Below are 20,413 nucleotides of genomic sequence, written 5' to 3'. Positions count from 1 at the left end.
CAGAGTCACTCCGTCTCTTCAAACACACATTCCACTTTTCAGGACCCATGCTCAAAACCCCAGGCTCCTGGCGGGTGTGTGAGGCTCGCGTCAACCCCTGAACACACTAGCCCTGGCTGGACCCTCTCCCAGCAGACCCTAGCGTTGCAAAGGCAACTGGGTGGGGAAAGTCAAATCAACAGCCCCCCACCCCACCCAGAGACATCAGGAGTCTCAGGAGCCGTGCCGCCGCTCCCACCCCGCCCCCTGCGCAAGGCTCCTTTAAGAAAGCCCGCTGCTGAACGCGTCTCTGGGGCGGGAGGCAGAGGGCGCCAAGAATGCCGGACTCCGACGGGAGCGGGAAGGCTGAAGCTTCGCCGGTGGCCTCCCCCGCCGCGTCCCCCAGCCCTCCACCCGGGGTCGTCCTGCTCCCTACCCCCAGATCCCCGCGTCCAACTTCGAAGGTCCCTCCCCCGCCGCCAAACTCCCTGCACCGCCGGGCTCGCACCTGGAGGCTCCGCCCGCAGCCCAGGGCCGGACCTCAGCCCCCGCCCCATCCCGGGGCTGCCCGGAGGCCGTCGGACCCGGGCGGGACCCCCGCCAGGCCCTAGGCCGCGGGCGGGGGGAAGGACGGGGCCCCCGGCGCGGCCTCATCCACATGCAGGGGACGGCGCGGCGCGGCGGCCGCCAGGAAAGGACAAAGGCTGTTCCGCCGCCGGCCGCACCGTGCCAGGCTCGCCCCGCCCGCCGCCCCGGTGGCCCCCGACGCCGCCCCCCTTGCGTCTGCTCCGCCGGCCGGGGCTGCACAGTCCGGACGGCGTCCGGGAGGAGGCGGCTTCCTTGGGACCCTGCACGCGCGACATCCTCCGCGAACTCAGGGGCCACAGCCCCCTTCTCCGTGTCTCCTGGCCAGTTGAGGTGGCCCTGTCTCCTTGAGCCGGGCTGGACTGCGCGGGGCCTTCGCCAAAGACCCGAGTTCTAGTCCACCGAGCCCCCACTCTCACCTGTGAACAGGCATCTGCAGATGGAACCTGCCAGACGCAGCTCAGAGCGCAGCCTGGCGGGGCGGGGCGGGGGGGTAGGTGGGGGAAGGGCTGGGCAAACTTTCTTCCAGGCCTCCCTTAAGGGCTCTGGATGAGGGTTAGAGGCCGGACTTCTGATGGTGGGTGCTTAGGGTCTCCTGACCCCTCCGAGGGGTTCCTGTACGCACCCCTCCTAGAGCGAATTCTCACACCCCGCCATCACCGTCTGGAAGCCAAGGAGGCGTCAGAAAGTGTTTGCGTCTGGGCCCTGCCACTTGCTCTGTGATCCTCCTTACGTACCTCTGGGCTCAACTTGCACGTGTAGAATGGACCCAACCTCCACCCTTCTGTCCGCAGGCGCGCACTCGGGGTCCGTGCCAGGATTTAAGGAGTATGGAAGCTGGCACGCAGAGGGTCTCGGTACACAGACAGCTATTATTCTTGCCAGCTCCCTCAATCTCCTTGAGGGCAGGGACAGTCTTGCCTTTGAGCTCTGCTCCCCCACCCCCACCCCACGACTAGATGTAACTCAGGCAGTGGGAGGGCCTCATCCTTAGTTCAGCTAGAAAGTTCTTCCTAGGTCTGCCTCAAGTCCTCTCCTTCCTTCCCAGGCGGGGGGGTGGGGGGTGGGGGGCAGTTCCCTTTAAGGAAGGCGGGGGAGCGGGGCTGCCAGCCGGTCCTCCTTCCGCCCCTCCCTGGCCCCGCAGCCAGGGGCCCAGGGCCCGGGCCCCGCGCCAGCGCATGCGCCCGCCTGTGGGCGCTGTCCGGGCTGCGAAGGCGGCTAGCGCTCCGACAGACGGACGGACCGGCGGCCGCTCGGACAGAGTGGGCAGCGCCGGGAGCGGGGACGCGGCGGGACAGCGACATGGCCGGCCACACGCAGCAGCCGAGCGGGCGCAGGAACCCCGGCCCTGCACCCTCGCCCTCCCCCGGCCCGGGCCCCGGCCCCGGCGCCTCGGAGCGGGTGGCGCTCAAGAAGGAGATCGGGCTGGTGAGCGCCTGCACCATCATCATCGGTGAGAGGGGCCGCGGAGCGCGGGTGTCTGGGGTGGCAGGGACAAAGGCTTGGGGTGCACTGCTGCCCGAAACAAGGGGCACCCCGCTCCGGGCGCTCCTACCATCTGTGACTGTGGGACACGTGAGGGATGCCCAGAGCACCTGCGGGTGTCTCCCCTCACAGAGCGGCAGTAGGGCTTCTTGTTCCCACCTCCCCAAGCAGCCGGAAGTTCTGCACCTGACAGGTGCAGGTCCCATCCACCGCTGGGATCCCCCTGCTGCCTTTACTTTGCTGCGGGTCTCAGCGAGGCAAATTGCGCTCCGTTTTCTCATCTATGAAAGGGAGGTGACTATAATCCTGCCTTGGGTGCAGGAGCCCTGTTAAGTATGGGGACTGGATAGGAGGACCCAGGTTAAGGCTCCAAGTTCTGGACTGTGGCTCCAGTCTCTACTGTGTTTAGGGTCCAGGTGCCAGGCAGCGTGGGTGATCTACTTCCAAAGCAGGAGACCCTGTGGGTACACTGGACAGGTAGAGCCAGCCCAGAGGGGAAATAGGTTCAGAGTATGTAATTATTGCAGAGTTTGGCGGCAGGCGCCTGGGGAGAGGGTGGAGCCATCAGTGACTGGGAAAGCCAGCCATGGGGTGCGCTCATGCCAAGCTTGCAGAAAAGCCACCTGCTTCCTGGGCTGGGATCCCAACAGGCGCTCACATCCTCTGCCCCATCTTCCTCACCTGAGAATGGGGCCATGTGTCTTGTTCCCATATGGGGACTTCTGGGTAGGCAGAGGGCTCAGGGGACAAGGCCCAAGTCATGAGTGCTGACTCCTCAGGAACTAGGTAACCCAGACCTGCGTCCACACCAACTGCCTCAGAGACCCTCTTGGGAGTGGTCCGTTCCATCCCCTGTGTCCCAGGGGACACAGACTGGGCAGACGAATGCCAGGGGTCTGGACTGCTTTATTCTACTGCCTGCCAGGTCTTCCCCTCCCCAGCCAGTGGGATCTCCTTGTGCACCCACTGCCCACCCATCCGCAGACCCCTGGAGATGGAGAAAGCTGGAGGCTCAGGAGAACAGACTGGAGTCTTCAGCTTCTCCTCCTGTCCCCGCACTGGGAGCTCCTGAGCTGGGGCCGGCTTCTGGCTCTTGGCCATCCCCACACGCACACTGAGAGTTGCCCCAGAACACTAACCCTGTGCAGGTAGCTCCCCCGTCTCACCCACTTGTCCCTGGAGTGAAGTCTTCCAGGAGCAGCTCCTGCGACCTTCTTGGCCTAGGACATCCCTGCTCCACTGTCTGCAGGGAGGAAGGGCTGGTTCCAAGGATTTGGCCAGGATGCTTGTTACAGTCTTGCCCTGGCCCACACCCTCTCCAGGATCCATGCTCCTGGGAAGGGGAAGCCCACACGTGGTGCACGGACCATGGAGTCAAGAGGCTGGCTGTGTCTGGAGCCAGAGACAGGGCCAGCAAGGTGCAGGGAGAGACACCGCTCTTCCTGGGCTGCCACGGCTAAGGGGCCGTGCTTGAGCTGTATTCCTACTCTGCCTCCTCCCACATCCCATTTACTTCAGGTCAGGTGGAGGCTGCTGGCTCCTCTCTCCTCAAAAGAGAGCCCAGGTGGTGGCGGTGGGAGTGGAGGAGGCTAGCTCCACCCTCACGTGCGGTCTGCAGGACGGACTCTGTAAGAACAGTCCCATGCATCCAGCTCTGCCCTTGCCGCACCCCTACTCTTCAGCCCATTCCTGGTCCACTGCTCCCTTGGCCTCCAGCTCTTGAAGGCTGAGCAGGGGTAAGAGGTGGCTTGGCCAAGGGGGGCAGACTCAGGAAGGGAACCCAGAAGATCTGACCCCAGCACGGGACTCTCAGTGGTGGCCCAACGACCCTGCTTAGGGAACTTTGAAGGATTTCAGCAGGCAGAAGACGGACAAGGGGAGAATGGATGGGGACCAGAGGGGACAGGAGATGAGGGAGGAGGCCTCTGTGGGCTGGGTCAGGGTCTGCACTGCCCTTCCCACCTGATGCCCTGGAGGCCTCACCCCCTCCCCTCACTCTGTCCTGCAGAGTTCATCTCCCACATCTTGTCCCACCTTCCTGCCCTAGGGAATCTGGCCAAAGTAAAAAAAAAAAAAAAGTCTCCAAAGTGTCATGTTTTAGCTTTAAAAGCCTTGAGGACTTTATATTCGATGCCACCATTTTCTTGTTTGTTACCAGCTCCAGCACTTGCTATCGCCAAAACTTCAAATAGCCCCTCCCAGAAGATCCTATCATTCTCTTTCCTTGTACCCTCTGCCCTGGCCTAGGCCAAGGAGTGGGGCTTTCCAGAATGGAACGATATGGAAGGGCTTTGGGCTAGAGGAAGACTCCACCTGCCGTGTGTTTAGGATAGCACCTGCAAGCCCCAGCCAGCACACCTGGAGGGGACCAGTCCGGCCTGGGGGGAAGGGAGCCGGCTGGGCAGGAGCTCTGTAAGACGCTTGCTGCATCTAATATCTCTTCGGAAAAGCACCTCTTATTACATTATGAAATCATGTTCTCCCTTTATCTCATTTGATTCTCATGCCCACCTAGCAAGATGAGAGTGTTTATACCCATTCTACAGACATAAGAAACTGAGGTTGGAAGTTAAATGACACTTCTGGAAGCAGTAGACTTAGGATTTGGAACCAGATTTGGACCCAGTCTTCCAATTCAGTGCCCTGCATTCTGTTCTGTTCTGGTGCTGGGCAAACTTGGGGCCGGATTCAGAGCCCTCGATGGGGGAGGGTTGGGATTGACCAAGCTCCCCACTCAACCATGGATGGATGAACAAACAAAGGGACAAAGGACTCTCCCCTGACTCCCCACCCCCACCCAGGGCTGCATGTACAGAATCTCTCCTCCTGACTCAAGGCCCCCGCCAGCTCCCTCTCCCAATCCGAACCCAAGGAATGGGCATGCCCAGGTCCAGGAGAGTGGGAATCAGCCTGGATCTGCTGACCAGGCTGTCCTGTCCTCCATTCTCTCCCTTCGACTCGGGTATCCCACCTACACTGGTGTGTATGAGTCAGGCTCAAGCATGTTCAGGGACTCAGAGGTCTGTTTCATGAACCCCATCTCCTTAGGAGCCAGTCCCTGCTCATCGAGGGTGGGCAGGCCCCTCTCTGTGGTCTCCAGAGCCAGCGGGGGCTGGGCTGCTCAGAGGATGGCTCTGTCCACAAGCTCGAGACCCTAAGGAGACATAAAACCCAAAATACCTTGTCTGTGTCTCACAGCCCTGATCTGCAGTTGAGGAGACAGACGGAGGCTGCAGTCAACCCAGAGGCCGAGGCCCTTGGTGATGGGTGCCGAGGCGGCTCTGGCTACAAGGGTGGGGGCCTGCCTGCACTGGACACACTCATTCATCAATTCAACAATTAGGTACAGAACCGTGCCAGGCACTGTTCTAGGTGCTGGGGACACAACAGGGAAGAGGACAGACAAGAGCCCTGTCCTCATGGAGCTGACATTCCGGCATGGAATTCCAGCATGGGAGTCAAGAGCAAATGATAAACAGCTAAATGTTTAGCCAGTGGATAATGATAAGTGCTAAGGTGAAAAAATTAAGATGGGGGGGTGGGGAGGATGGTAGGATGAGTCAGAAGTGGGATAGGGCCAAGATTGTGTGGGCCTTGCCGGCTGCAGTGAGAACTTTGCCTTTTTCTCTCTGCAAAATGGAAGAGGGCTTTGAGCAGCAGAGGGTTGGGATGGGACAGGAGGGCATGAGGCGAGGTGAGATGGATGGAATGGGATGGGAGAGGATGGGTGGGAGGGGATGGAATAGGATATGGGATGGAATAGGATGGAATGGGATATAGGATGGGATGGGTAGGAACAGAATTGGATGAGAAAGGATGGGATGGGAGAGGATGAGATGGGATGGCATGGGGTGGGATGGGATGGATAGGATAGGATATTGGATGGATGGGATGAGATGGGACATGATGGGATGGGATGGATAGGATAGGATATGGGATGGCATGGGATAGGATGGGATGGCATGGGCTGGGATGGGATGGGTGAGATGGGATGGGATGGATTAGATGGAATAGGATGGATGGGATGGGATGGGATATGGGGTGGGTTGGAATGGATAGGATAAGACAGAGTATAGGATGGGATAGAATAGGGTGGATGGGATGGGACAAGATGGATGGAACAGGATAGATGGGATAGGATATGGAATGGCATGGGATAGGATATGGGATAGCATATGGGATGGCATGGGATGGGATGGGGCTCACTGTGGAGAAGAAGCTGTGGGCAGCAGGGGTAGAGGCAGAAAGCCTGGTCAGGAGGGTCCCTGATCACTTGCGTAAGGGACGATGATGGCTCAGAGCACAGTGGTGGCGGTGAGGTGCTGAGGGGAGGTTTAGTTCTGGCTGTGTGGAAGATAGAACCAAAGGACTTGTGATGAACTGGGTGTGAGGTGTGGGAGAAAGAGAAGAGTCAGGGATGACCCCAGGTTTGGGCCTGAGCCTCTTGGAGCCTGGTTTGCTGTTTATTGATCCAGAAAGACTGAGGTAGGTCTGGGGGGCAAGGGGATGAAAGCTAGGGATCTCATTTTGAACAGGTGAACTTTGAGATGCCTGTTTGTTGAGTAATTGGTTGGTAATCCAGGTTTAGTTTAGGGAAGAGGCCCATGCTAGGCATGTAGATTTGGGAGTTGCCAACAGAAGCTGGGGGACTGGATGCAAGGTCTTCAAGGGAGGGAGTGTGGGAGGAAAGGAGCAGAGGACCCAGGAGGGCACCACGGGCACTCAACATCTGGAAGTCAGGCAAGAGATGGACCAGCAGAGGCGTCCAGAAGGAGCAGCCAGCAAGGTGGGAGGAGGGCCAGGAGGCTGAGCGTGGAGGAAGGGCTTAACCTGCCAAATGCCACTCACGAGGCAGGGAAGATGCAGTCTGAGGGGGACGATTGGATCTAGCGGAGTGGAGCTCATCCATGACCTTGACTCAGCCTGGAGACTGGGCACCGGCGGAGTTTGCTAGGCGGGCCGGCCTGAGCCAGGCAGAGGGAGCTCCACGCTTCTGCTCATCCCTCTCTTGAAAGGAAAGTGGGTTAGGCCGGAGGTGCCCGCGGGCCAAGTGGCAATTCCAGACGTGTCCTGGAGGCATCCCCACTCACCTCCCTGGAGTTCTGCCAACAACCTCAATGGGCACTTGTGTCTCTTCAGAGGGGTGCCCGACACATGGTCCTGAAGGACTCTCGTGTATTTGGAGGCACGGGCTTCACCCCGGGGGACAGCAGGGCCCCCAAAGCAGAGCTCTGGCCACTGACTCCAGCATGTTGAGGTCTCATGGGGGTCAGGTCTCCAAAGGCCAGATTGGGTGGCCTGGGGTATCTCCAAGGTAGGTGACAACAGCGAGATCCATGAGCACGTCCTGGGGCCTCGGATGTACGAGGCAGGGTGGGAGGACACCCGCGTCACTGCCTCATCTCCCCACTTCACAGATAAGAAGTCTCCGAGAGGCAAAGTATCTTGTCCACAGCACCCTGCCCCTAACCCCACCCTGAGGCCTCCGGAATTTGAACCCAGATCCGGGGATTCTCAACCAGCCCCGCTGGCCTCAGGGACCTACCGATGGGAATTTGGAGCTCTTTCCCAGAGGCCCCATGGGTCATATCCTAACAGGGAGGTGCTGGGACTCGTTGCCCAGAGCAGAGGAAGGAGGCCTGGCCGATGGCCAGCCCCTGATCAGACCGGACAGCCTCAGAGCTGTTCTCTCTCAGGCCAGCAGGCCAGTGCGACAGGAAGAATCCCCATTGTGGGCCTGCTGGCTAAAAGAGGCACAGATAGGCCGGGAGTATGTAGATGACTTAGGCCCTGTGGGTTCTCTGTCCTTCGGGGGACTCAGGCTCCTCATCGCAGCAGGCCAGGACACAGACCCTGCCTTCTGCGAATGCAGGACCCATGCAGGGTGGCAAAAAAAGGATCCCTCCCGGCCATCCTCTAGCTACCAAGGGAGTGGGCCAAGGTGGGAGGTCAGGGAGGGCTTCCTGGAGGTGATGCAGCTTCTGGGAATCTAGTGAGCTGAGAAGAGACCTGCCACCGTGGGGGCCAGTGAGCAGACTGTGTTTCCTTAGGCCTTGGGCGATGTGCGGAATGTGTCTGTCCTGCCCAGCAGGGCCTCTGCCAAAGTCAGAGTTGAACCAGCCCTCTGCTGCCCCCTAGCTCAGCGGCCCTACCTCGCAAAAGGGGAAACTGAGGCCCAGAAGGGCAGCACTGGCCTGAGGTCACACAGCTGACTCCTGAGAGCTTTTCTAGCGATGAGGGGTGGTGCCAGCAGCCGGGCCTGACAGGCCTTCCCTGCACCCCAACCCCCCCCCCCCAATCAGACTGCACATTCCCCCTGTACTCACCAAGGGCAGCTAGCTCCTTCCACCAACATGACCTCCACCATCCACCCTTGCGACCTCCATGGTCAGCCAATGCTTCCCAGAAATAGGTCAGTGCACACCGCAACAGCCAGAAGAACAATGGCCCTTTCTTCGTCCCTCTGCGGAGCCGAGTAAGCCCCATCAGGCCAAACATCTTAATGTGATAAAGAACCACCCAGTGTGGGCCGAGGGAAGAGGGGCAGGCCGAGACGGAAGGGGGGGCCTCCTGGTGGGGGATTCACATCCTCACCCACCTGTGCCCGAGCTCTGCCTGCAAGGACCACAGAGCAGCCGTGCCCCTGGGTGCATGGGACTGCGAAGGCCTCGGAACCTGCATTCCTCCAGCCCGCTGTCGTCAGACACCCGACGCGGCGCTCAGTGGTATCTCCCAGCCCAGCCCATCTTCCCTAGTTCTGCCCCTCCTCCTCCTCGTCCAGAGCAGCTTCCCCCAAGGGCCGGGCTTGTGCACGGCTGTGTCCTGAATCCAGCAGGCTGGTTCCCCTGGACCTGCGCATGAGGGCTGGGAAGGCATGCCTGAGCCCACCACCACCAGGAGAGTGGGCAGTCCCCCCTGCCATACCCCTTACAGCTCCGTGGTCCCTGCTCCAGATCCCCTGTAATCATTCAGACGCTGGAGGCCCTCACCCCTGTTCCCCGGGTCCCCCTCCTGCCCTCTGCCGCTCACCCAAGCCCACGGCCCCTGGGGCTCCTCGCAGAGCCCCACCCAGCCCACATGGTCCCCAGCGCAGCCAGTGGACCTCAATGGGGTTTTCTGCCACCTTCCGGCACAAACCTGGGGCAGATGTTAGAGGTTGTCCAGACGCAGAAGGAGAGGCCCGTGAGGACCCCAGAGACACCAGCTGGCACATGTATTCCTTTCAGCCACGTGGGGAGAAGCCCTGCACTGTAGGCCGAGGCCATGTGTCCACACAATCGTGATCCCCTGGCCCATCCCCCAGTGCCAGCATCGGAGTCTCCAGTTCCTGGGCACAGGCTAGTGGCACGTCCCTTTCAGACCCCAACCTGGGAGGACAAGCTGCTGGGCGTGGCTTCCCCAAGGGCTATGCCCCCGAGGCCATGCTGAACTGTATAGAGTGCTGGGGTCCCCATGGGCTGGGTTGCTCGGGTCCCTGGATGCCCCCAGCCTGAATGCACCCAGCGCCTTCCAAGGCCACCCAGCCCCCGCTGGCTTCCAACCTCACTGGCTTTTGGCAAATCCCACTCCACCAAGCCCTGAGAACAGAGGCTCTGTTGCCGGATAGAGCGAACTCAAAGACCCTTTAGAAAGCCGAGCCAGGCCCCAGGCCCCCAGGATAGATAAGGGAGGTGGCCCCTTGCCCCCTGGAAGCAGGCTGAGGGCTCAGCTTACCTCTGGGGGCTGGGGGACAGGCATTCTTTCGTCCTTATCTGGATGTATTTAGGGCTCCTGGGATGTGACTGGAAAACCAAGTGGGGCACCGTGGCCGTCCAGACTGGAAATCTGTGTCGGCCGGGGGCGGGGTGGGGGGTAGCACCGTGGACAAGGAATGCATGCAGATTGGTGGCCACAGCTGTGTCCTTGGCCAGACCTGCCTGTCGGCCTGGCAGGTGGAGCAGGCAGGCCCTGCCCTGATGGGTGTGCTCTCTCCTGCAGGACCTCGCAGGTGGGGCCATCCTGCGGAGGCACTGAGAGCCAGCTCCTAGCGGTGTTACTTTTTTATTCATGAGGCCTGGGCATTTGGGGATGATTTCGTCTTGGGCAGGTCCTTGTGCAAACCACCAATGATGGCGACCTAATTTGTGTGCACAGATGGTGAGACCCAGGTCACCCAGAACGTTGCCCTTTTCGCCCTAACTGCCAGGGAGCTCACAGCTCAGTGGGCCCTCAGAGTCTTGCTTATCCTGAGAACCTACTCTATAGACCACCGCTTGGCCCTCTGAGCATTCGGATTGAGTATCCCCAGATGCTGTGAGTCAACCGAGCACCCCCAAACACACACCACACTCCGCAAGACTCCAAGTCAGCCCGAGGACAGGGCAGGTCTTTGGTGACCATGGCGGATTCCCTTACATCTGAGTCTCAGAGGCTGGTCACCCGCCTCCTCTTCCTCACAGTGCCTCTCCAGGAGAGCAGGGTAGATACGGCTGCCCCCACTTCACAGACGAGGAAATCGGTCTTTCATGTCAGGACATCGGTGCCGCTTGGGGCATCGGGCCATTCATTAACCCATTCAGTTTACTCGACAGATGTGTATTGAGCCCCTACTATGTGCTGGGGGGTGGAGGTGAGCAAGAGCAGGTGCGGTTGCAGACAGTAGAATCACGCAAAGATGCCAAGAACATCTGGCTACAGCTATGGATGAGCAGAAGGCTTCCTATGTGGTATCTAGCTGAAGCCTCATGAAACCTCTTGTACTGGCAGGTCTTGAGAGGTGACCTGAGCCCCAGCTGGGGTTTCCCACTCTGGTCCTGGGATTAGAGCAGTGACTCGTCTTTGCCTCCAGCGGGCTGTCTCAAGGAGAGAGGTGGTCTTATCCAGACCCCGGGCTGGCCGAGTCTCTGCCAGCCTGCCATTGCCCACCCCATTCCTTCATGATGCCTGCTGCCCTACCCCCAGCCCCAAAAATGCACCGGTTCCTCTCCCTCACCCCATCGGCCCTCGCCCAGGACCTGAAATATTTCAATGGGGCCAGGAAACAAGGTCCCTTCAGAATCTGTGTCTGCAGTCTGGGTCCTGGGTCAGGGAGGAGCCCGGGAAGTAGGTTCCTGAGTGGCTGAGTCCCCTCCCTCGTGCTCGCCGGCCTGGTGGGAGCGAGCAGGGGACGAGGAACTCAGAGCAGGACTCATCTCCTGAACTGGGTGGACAAGGTATCACTTCCCATGCCAGAGCCTGGGAGAGCCCAGAGAATGGGCCACGAGTGGGCTTTGCAGGGTCCAAGGCCCCTAGTGGCATCCACAGGCCTGCAGGCCCACCTCCCCTGTCCTCTTCCTCCTCCAGGGAACAGCCCGGGTTCCCTTCCCCACTGTAGCATCTGGGAGCCTGAGGAGAATGCTGGGCTGCTAAGGGGACCCCAGACCTGATGCCTCCCCATCTCTCCCAACCCCAGGAAACATCATCGGCTCGGGCATCTTCATTTCCCCCAAGGGGGTCCTGGAGCACTCAGGCTCTGTGGGTCTGGCCCTCTTCGTCTGGGTCCTGGGTGGAGGCGTCACTGCCCTGGGCTCCCTCTGCTACGCGGAGCTGGGAGTCGCCATCCCCAAGTCTGGCGGGGACTATGCCTATGTCACCGAGATCTTCGGGGGCCTGGCTGGGTGAGTGTGGGGCACCAGTGGGGTCGGTGGGGGAGGGGACGTCAATCCGGAATGGAGGGTCACTTGGGCCCTGGACTTCAATTTCCTCTGTTTCTCACATCTCAGGGAGGTCATGGGGTGGATGGAGGAAAGGGGGTGGGGGAGTTGGGCAACCTTCCAAGGCCAGGGTGGACAGGACACTCCAGCTGGCCCCTTGACCTCCCTGTGCTTCCTTCTGAACGTTCTTTAAGCCTGCTCCCCACCCGGGTGATGCTAGCAACAAAGCAAGGGCAGCCTTGATTTTGGCAAACCCACATGTGTGTGGGGAGTGCATAAAATTCCTACCAGGGTGCTGCAAGAGAGCCCCTTTAAATAGCCCCCCCACATTGTTTTATTCACCAATAAACATTAGCTGAGCACCTACTGTGTGCTGAGGACCAGATAAAAAGATCCATCCCTGTCCTCAAATTGTTCACAGTGCAGAAGGGAGCGAGCCCCTCTGCCCTTGACGAAGACCTAGACGACCCTTGCTTTGAGGGTGCGTGTGGAGGCAATGGCCCAGCAGCCAAGAGAATGGGGTGCCACCACCTAGGGAAGGCTTCCAGGAAAAACCACGTTTGCACCAAGGCTTGAAGGGCAAACCCGATCTCTCTGGTGTGGCTAGGGGCAGGTCACATCCATGGTGGGTGCCAGGGCTTGGAGACACCAGGGCTGCCTGGGGGCACGATGGGGGATCGGAGCTATTGCATTTATACAGCAGAGCCATGCTGAGGGCCTGAATAAAGGTGTAGGAAGATCCCAGAATCATCCAGAGGATGTGATAGCCAATGTGGCATGAAGGAGAAGTGGGAGCAAAAGAGGTGACACCCCCCTTCCCATCAGATAGGCTCCGTGGGGAGGTTTGGGGGGAGGGTTGCCATGTTGGTGGGGTCTGTGGCATATCTGAGGAGATGGTCTAGTCCGGTCTAGGTGGGAGGGTGTCTGGAGCTCAGAGGAAAAGTCTAGGCTAAAGTGTCCAAAATTTGGTTCTGAAGGATGTGTTGTAAGGCCTTTAATGGAGTAGTAGTGGGTGGGGCCCCGCCAGGGCAGACACATTCCTGCGGGTGTGTCCACAGATGCTCTGCTCTGGGGAGAAGGTCCTCAAAGGGGCCTGGGACCAGAGAAAGCAGAAAAATTGTGCTGTGTGGTTAAGAGAAGACTCGAGAAGAAAGTGAGAGGGAGGGGTGGACCCAAGGCTCGACCCCAAGGGCGCCTAACTTCTAAGGTTGGCAGAAGGTAGCAAGGGGTAGGCCACCGAGTAAAGGAGAGGACCAAGAGGAATCTACCAAACATGGTGGTCCCGAGGTCACTGGTGTCACTGGATGCGGCTGTCCCCATCTTCAAGGTCTAGGAGCATCACCACAGACAAGCCCTCCCCAGGGTGCAGGCAGAGTCCCTGGGAAGAGGTTGGGCCTCACAACCTTGAGCAGAGCCCCTGCTCCCATGGGGGCACCGCGCAGTGACGATACTCAGGCAGAACAGACGTAAATCCCTCCCTAACCCCGGCCAGAGCTCCTCGAAAGGTCCTGTCCCTCAGGGGTCACAGTTCAGAGCCAGCTACCTGCAGCCACGCTCTGCTGAGAGCTCCAGCTGGAGCCAGAACCGAAGGTCTGGGGACAGCCGGCCCCCGCTCGGGAACAGCCCGTGGCAGAGCTAGATGGCTGTTAGGAAGGTGGCTGGGTCCCCAGTCCTTTTCGACACCTGCCCAGGAGCAGCCTGGAGCTGTTTAACCATGCCGAATGCTGTCTCTGTTGCAAAAGTCCATTATTAGAACAGAGACCCCAACAGCACCAGCCCTGCCTTCCTGGCACCCCGAGCACCCAGGCCAGCCTCGGGTGCCGCAGCCCAGGGAGCAGCCCCGTTCCCACACCTGGGCCGGCTTGGCCTGGAGGGCGCGGGGTGCCGTGCCAGTTGGGTTCTCCCTTGTTCCAGCTTCCTCCTGCTCTGGAGTGCGGTCCTCATCATGTACCCAACCAGCCTGGCAGTCATCTCCATGACCTTCTCAAACTACGTGCTGCAGCCCGTGTTCCCCAACTGCATCCCCCCAGCCACCGCCTCCCGCGCACTCTCCATGGCCTGCCTGAGTGAGCGCCCACCTTGGGCCTGCACCCTGCAAGAAGCCCCTGTGCGGGAGGACTGAGTGGGTGGGTGGGGGGGTCCCTCCAGCTGCCGGCCCCATGTGAGCTCAGTCTCAGGGGGTGGGCTGCTTGCACTCTGGCTGCGGGGAGGGGGGAGGGGGATGTCGCCCTCCGGCAGCCTGGGGTGGGTTTGGCTGCGGCCCCCCGCCCACTCTCCTTTCCTCCCCAGTGCTCCTGACGTGGGTGAACAGCTCCAGCGTGCGCTGGGCCACGCGCATCCAGGACATCTTCACCGGCGGGAAGCTGCTGGCCCTGTCCCTCATCATTGGCGTGGGCTTTGTCCAGATCTTCCAAGGTAGGGCCGGGGTGGGGCCGTGCACAGGGCTGCGACGGCAACACTGACCCTTGACCTCTGGACCCCCAGGACACTTCGAGGAGCTGAGGCCCAGCAATGCCTTTGACTTCTGGATGACACCCTCTGTGGGTCACCTGGCCCTGGCCTTCCTGCAGGGCTCCTTTGCCTTCAGCGGCTGGAACTTCCTCAACTACGTCACTGAGGAGCTGGTCGACCCTCGAAAGTGAGTGGGATGCCCAGCCAGGCCTTGGGAAGGGGAGGGGTGCAGCGGAGGGAGAGGCCGCCTCCCTGTACACCCCCGCTGCCTCCTGGGGCTCGGTCTGGTCATCTGCCTGACCGTGCGTGCTGCTGCTGGGACGCCAGCGCTCCTGCCTGGCCCAGCACTGCGTGGCTGTGGGCGGATCGTGGCACCAAGCCGGGCCACAGAAACACCGAGTAGCGTTGTCCAGCTGTCCACGGATCCAGCTATTTGCATTTGGCCAAAATTGATCCGTGTGCGCATGACACGCCCTATGGATGAAGCCGATGTCTCCGTCTGATGCTCAGCCAAGGGTCCCAACAGCGAACAGTTGGCGGCTGGGGCCGATAGGGCGTTCTGGGGGACCCTAGGTCTATGCACTGGGCTTCGGAGGCACTTTTCAAAGATTTTAGAGGATTTTCAAGGCTGATTTTAGCTATATGCACTTTTCTCTTTGTGTACCGACATCCCTCGGGATCTGTTGTGGCCCTTTCCCCATCGCCCCTCCTCCCACCAGCCTGCGCCCAGACCGGGGCTGGGGGGTGGCAGGGGGACAGCAGTGCTGCCCCTTCCCTGTCCCAAGACCCCCAACGGACCCGGACCCGGGAGATGGAGACTCAAAGTATTCCCTGGCTGGGTCCCCTGGACCCCACCTCCCAGCACCTTCCCCCACCCCCCCGGGGGGCTGACGCTGACACACTCCACCCCTGCCCCCAGGAACCTACCTCGTGCCATCGTCATCTCCATCCCGCTGGTGACCTCTGTGTACACCTTCACCAACATCGCCTACTTCACTGCCATGTCCCCCCAGGAGCTGCTGGCCTCTAACGCAGTGGCCGTGGTGAGTGGGGTCCCACCTGTGCCTGGCTCCTGACCACCCCACCCTGCCTCACGCGTCACCTCTCTTCTGTGCCCACTCAGACCTTCGGGGAGAAGCTGCTGGGCTACTTTTCTTGGGTCATGCCCGTCTCCGTGGCACTTTCCACTTTTGGAGGGATCAACGGCTACCTGTTCACCTCCTCCAGGTGACTGGATTGGGGAAGGGGTTGGTCAAGGTGAGGCAAGGCCCGTGCGTGCGATCAGCGCCAGGGGCCGGAGGAAGCCGAATCCTGCCCGGTGGGACCCACTTGAAGCTGAGATAGTGAACTCCCCAGTAACAGGAGTCGGACCCCAACTCTAAGGTCCAGAAAGCTAAAGGGAGGCAGGGTGAGACAGGGAAGAACTGCCCCAGGGGGCTGCTGGGGCCCAGAGCAGGGGTCAGAGGTGACAGCTCAAGAGGGACGTCAGGTCTGGAGCTGAGGTCTGGGACCTGGTGGGTAGGAGGCCCGCGGCCAGGCTCATGGCCCCCACCCATCTCTGTCCCAGACTGTGCTTCTCTGGGGCCCGAGAGGGGCACCTGCCCAGCCTGCTGGCCATGATCCATGTCAGACGCTGCACCCCCATCCCTGCCCTCCTCGTCTGTGTAAGTTGTGGGGCCAAGGCTAGCCAGGAGGGGAGCCGGGGCCACCCAGCAACGTGGGGAACGGCAGGGATTTGTCCTGGCCCTGGCGGGCAGCCCACAGAGGGAGCGGGGAGGGCTGGGGCTACCGACCTCCTGGCCTGGGCTGATGGAGGCAGGTGGGAGACCACCCTCAGCCCGGTCCTCTCCCAGTGCGGGGCCACAGCGGTCATCATGCTTGTGGGAGACACGTACACGCTCATCAACTATGTGTCCTTCATCAACTATCTTTGCTACGGCGTCACCGTCCTGGGCCTGCTCGTGCTGCGCTGGAGGCGGCCGGCGCTTCACAGGCCCATCAAGGTGAGGCCCGGGGGCGCACGGGCTGGCCCACGCTGTCTGAGCCACCCCTTCTGTCGTGTGGGCACCGGAGGCAGGTGATGACAGCGACCGGGATTCCAGCTTTGGCCGCGTGCTGGGCGCTGCTCGGGGCTGTATGTGCACTGACGAATCCAGCCCCACGAGGTGGGTGCTGTGAATACTCCCAGTTTACAAACGGGAAAGTGAGGCTCAGATGCTTTGCTCCTGGTCACTCCTGGAGGAGTGTGCACAAGGACAGAAGAGCCTAACCGGGGCTAAATGCAAATACTCGGTGTGCGTATAAATCCTGGAGCCGGAGAAGGGCTCAGTGCCTGAAACAATGCAAAACACCAAAAAAGAGAGAGAAAGAGAGACCCCAGCCAAAGGCAAACAGCCAGTGAGCCATCGTTGCTGTGTGCAGCTCAGAGCCCCTGAAACTTTACAAATCCTCAAGCCGTCCCATGAGCTGGCTTCTAGCATGTTGGGCTAGAGGAGGGAGCCCTCACGCCTCAACTCCCAGGAGTGGGTGGGAAGCAGCTCGGACCCCCCAGGGTGGGGTACCATTGGCACTCCCTCCGGCTCTCCCCAGGTGAACCTCCTGGTCCCTGTCGCATACTTGGTTTTCTGGGCCTTCCTGCTGGTCTTCAGCTTCATCTCGGAGCCCGTGGTGTGTGGGGTTGGCGTGACCATCGTCCTCACAGGGGTGCCTGTTTTCTTCCTGGGGGTGTTCTGGAGAAGCAAACCAAAGTGTGTGCACAGACTCACAGGTGAGCCGGGCAGCCTCCCCACGGCGGTGGGCCTGGGAATGCCACCCTCTTAGGGGCTCACCCTGGAGCGGGGTCCCACAGGGTCCTGCCACCACCACAAGTCTCTCCAAGAGGTGGCCCAGTGTCCAGGATCCACCCGAAGGGAGCCCCTGCCCCACAGGGTCAGACCCAAGGTCTATCTGTTTGTCCGTCTGTCCTCAGAGTCCGTGACACGCTGGGGCCAGGAGCTGTGTTTCGTGGTCTACCCCCAGGGTGCCCCCGAGGAGGAGGAAAATGGCCCCTGCCAGCCCTCCCCGCTGCCCGCCACGGACAAGGCCTTGAAGACACAGTGAGACATTCGTGGAAGCAGCTGTTTCTGTTTACATGTTGTTTATTGAGGAGGTGTTTTTGCAAAATAAGGTTTTTTTGTTTGTTTTGTTTTGTTTCATTTTGTCCTGGAAAAAAAAAAAAAAAGAGAGAGATCTGACTCTTTGAGGCCGAGGCTGAGGGAGCCCTGCAGATGTGGACTGGGCTCCCCGTCAGCACTGCCCCCTGGCTTTTCCTGAAAAGGTCTATGAATAAAACAGGGCTGGTGGGTGGTGTGCTTGTCTCAGGTGAGTCCCTGGTGGGCATCACTCGGCGGGGCTCGCGTGGTGCTGGCTGCGGAAGGTGCCCCCGCAGGCACTGGAGGAGGCCTTTGGCGTTTGGGGGCTCTGCCACTCGAGCCGGGAACTCCTTCTCTCCCTTGTGGGGTCCAGAGCCAGCCCTGCCCCAAAGGGACACCGGGATCGGGAGACACCTCCCTAGGACCCACAATGCCAGCCCAAGGCTCAGCCGCCCAGGAGGGCCCAGGCGTTTCTGCGGGAACTGCCTTTTTTTTTTTTCCTATAAATCTCTGTGGAGTGAGTGTCAGGACTTGGGAGCCCATGGCCTCACCCTAGTTTACAGGGGAAACTGAAAGCCTGAGACAGGATGGGATGGATTTGGCCAATGTCATTTGGTGCTCGACCACTGTCCCCCGAGAAAGCATCCAGCAGCATCTCCCAGAGGTCTCAGGGCCTGCATGAGACCATGGGCTTCCTCTACCCTGTGCCCACCTTCCCAGCCCTGCCTTCGTGCCCAGGAGATTAACCCCTCAGCCACAGGGCAAAGGGCACCTGCCTGGCCAGGCCCATGCTGACACCACAGGCATGAGGATGGGGGCAGAAGCCTCCTTGCCCCTCCTCTGGGCTGGCTGGGAGGACGGGCGGGGAGGGCTGAGCACCAACACAGGGCCCTCTGTGGATGGGGTCCCTCATACCCACGATCCTGTTCGGCCCAGCACAGCTCTGGCGCCCCAGAGGGTGAACGAAGCGAGAAGCCATGGAAGACTCCAGAAAGCCCTGCCCTAGCCCTCCTGCTGCCCAGAGATGGAGTCCCAGAATGGCGGAGGGAGAGGGAGACCCCAGGGTGTGTGCAGCGGGGCTCCTGACTCCACCTGCCTCCTCATTCTGGCCCCCACGGCCCCCTGCCCGCCGTGCCCACCAGGGCTGGGGGTGCAGAGGCAGCAAGCTGGTGGCTGGGCTTCCGGGCAGCCTCTCTGTAAGAAAGAAGGACGCGGAGGCAGGGTAGAAATGACTGTGTATTCCCTGGTTACAAAGCGGGGCTGTGGCGGTCACCAGCATGTCCGACGGGTCAGCAGACCAGCAGGGCCTCATCGTCACTGGCCTCCAACATTGGGGAGCAGGGCGGTGGGGGACTCCTGCAGACACCCAGTGGCTCTGGTGGGTGGGGGCCTAGGGTGCTGCTGGCAGTGGGAGCCGGGGGGTGAGGGTCCTGGGCCGAGCAGGGCTCCCGAGGCATGTCCACGGACGCCGGGCTGTCCACCAGAGGGTCCCTGCCGGCTTTTCTGTCCTTGTCCACCAGCCTGCACTCCGGGTCCCGCAGGCCAGAGGGGGGCGGCACGGCAGATCCCACTTCTGGCGCGTGGCCTGGGGCACTGGGGGGCCCGTCCCCAGCTGCCACGGGGCTGCCTGTGTCCGTGAGGGGTGCCGGGGGGTCCGGGGTGCTCCCTGATGCAGGCTGGAGGAGCCCGTCGCCTAGCACCGTCTGTGAGGTGCGTGCGGCCGTCAGCAGTGGGATCTGTCCCCTCGGCGCCCGCGGCCGGTGAAAGAGCCGGTTCCAGAGTCGGCCAAGGCGGCGGCGGGACGGCCCTCGGCGGGAGGCGTGGCGGCGCATCTGTCGCCGCATGGCTGTACGAAGGTTCTGTAGCACCGAGGCCTGGAGGACGGGGTGGTGGCCGAGGGGCAGAGGTCAGCACGACCACAGGAGACCAACGTGTTCCCCCCACCTGACCGTGGGCCCCCCACAGCACTCCCTGCCGGGGCCTCACCTCCCGCCTCCCTCGACCCTTGGGCCATGTGCTGTCCGCCTGGCCCCTCGGTCTCCCAGCTGGCCATTCTCTGAGGTCCAAGCGGGTGCCTGCGTCCCAGGAGTCTCATGCTCTGGCACTCACCTGGGACGCACTGTAGACGGGGAAGTCCTCCACGGGCGGAATGAGGCCCTGTGCGATGAGCTGCCCGTAGGACGGGGGTGCCTCCCGCCGCACAAACTCGGCCTCCAGGCGCGTCATCTGGGTCTCGAAGGCCCTGAAGGCAGCGGGCAGGAGGGCGGCATGGCGGGGCTGGCCAGGACCGCACCCCACTGGCCCTCCACCGCGACCCCCCGGGATGCCCGCGAGCCGCCCGCCCACCCACCTGTACTCCTGTGTGCGCAGCGAGTAGAGCTTGAAGGCGCAGCCCAGCGCGATGACCAGCAGCAGGCCGCACACCAGGCTGCCGATGAGCGCCGCCGTGATGACCTTGCGGGGCACGGCCGCCAGGCAGCCGTGCTCGTCGCTGCCATCCTGGCAGTCCTCCTGGCCGTCGCAGCGCCACGTCTCGAAAATGCACAGGTTGGTGCCGCAGTGGAAGGTGCCGGGCTGGCAGGAGAAGCAGTTCTTCTCGTCGGCACCGTCCGGGCAGCTCTTCTGGTTGTTGCAGCGGTCGGCGGGCGCGTAGCACAGGCCGCTGCCACCCTCGCAGGGGTACTGGTCCGGTGGGCAGGCAGGGCAGCCCTGCTCGTCGCGGCCGCTGGCGCAGTGCCACCAGCCGTCGCAGCGCTGGGGCTCGGAGAAGCAGCCCTGCTCGCCCGCGTCGCCCGCAGCCCCCTCGCCGCCGCTCCCGCACGGCTGCTCCCACGGGAGGCAGTAGCCCTTCACCTGATAGGTGGCGTTGAAGCCGTGGCCGGCGCTGCGGGCGCGGGCGTGGTAGGCCACGGTGAGGCGGCCCTGGGCGGCCTCGAGGCTCACGGGCCGGTGGTTGCTGCGGTAGGACAGCGTCTGCAGCAGGCGGTCGCCGCGCTCACCCAGGCCCTCATACACCTGCACGTAGTCATCGTAGCCCAGACGCAGCTCCAGCTGCAGCAGCACACGCCGCGGGTCCTGCGTGTCCACCAGCCATGTGCAGTGCAGGTCCGA

General features: G+C 61.5%; 2 protein-coding genes across 2 annotated transcripts in view; one reads left to right on the top strand and one right to left on the bottom strand.

The window, feature by feature from the left end:
- The first annotated feature begins 317 nt into the window (after nucleotides 1–317).
- SLC7A10 (solute carrier family 7 member 10) lies at nucleotides 318–17,342 on the top strand. The gene is made up of 14 exons (XM_040634370.1): nucleotides 318–359; nucleotides 422–734; nucleotides 1,359–1,421; nucleotides 1,709–2,017; nucleotides 11,480–11,684; nucleotides 13,635–13,786; nucleotides 14,010–14,135; nucleotides 14,205–14,358; nucleotides 15,091–15,214; nucleotides 15,295–15,398; nucleotides 15,739–15,835; nucleotides 16,025–16,174; nucleotides 16,761–16,938; nucleotides 17,140–17,342. The coding sequence occupies exons 1-14, from the start codon at nucleotides 318–320 to the stop codon at nucleotides 17,268–17,270; spliced, it is 2,148 nt and encodes a 715-aa protein (XP_040490304.1). The 3' UTR covers nucleotides 17,271–17,342.
- A 1,183-nt stretch (nucleotides 17,343–18,525) lies between these two features.
- LRP3 (LDL receptor related protein 3) overlaps nucleotides 18,526–20,413 on the bottom strand; it is a 13,909-nt gene continuing 12,021 nt past the window's right edge. The window contains exons 5-7 of the mRNA XM_040634369.1: nucleotides 19,653–20,413; nucleotides 19,412–19,544; nucleotides 18,526–19,176 (exon numbers count right to left, since the gene is read on the bottom strand). Coding sequence (XP_040490303.1) covers nucleotides 18,592–19,176; nucleotides 19,412–19,544; nucleotides 19,653–20,413 — 1,479 coding nt within the window. The 3' untranslated portion in view covers nucleotides 18,526–18,591. The remainder of the gene's footprint in view (nucleotides 19,177–19,411; nucleotides 19,545–19,652) is intronic.

Source organism: Ursus maritimus, unplaced genomic scaffold (assembly GCF_017311325.1).
Source record: "Ursus maritimus isolate PB19 unplaced genomic scaffold, ASM1731132v1 scaffold_19, whole genome shotgun sequence".
NCBI lineage: Eukaryota > Metazoa > Chordata > Mammalia > Carnivora > Ursidae > Ursus > Ursus maritimus.
This window is presented reverse-complemented; position numbering and strand designations above follow the sequence as displayed.

What these genes read in the sequence shown, in the direction of transcription:
- SLC7A10 (XM_040634370.1), top strand. Translation starts at nt 318, where the DNA reads ATGCCGGACTCCGACGGGAGCGGGAAGGCTGAAGCTTCGCCG. An exon ending in CGCCTGCACCATCATCATCG is followed by an intron (nt 2,018 to 11,479) that starts GTGAGAGGGGCC and finishes TCCCAACCCCAG; the next exon opens with GAAACATCATCGGCTCGGGC. An exon ending in GAGCTGGTCGACCCTCGAAA is followed by an intron (nt 14,359 to 15,090) that starts GTGAGTGGGATG and finishes CCCTGCCCCCAG; the next exon opens with GAACCTACCTCGTGCCATCG.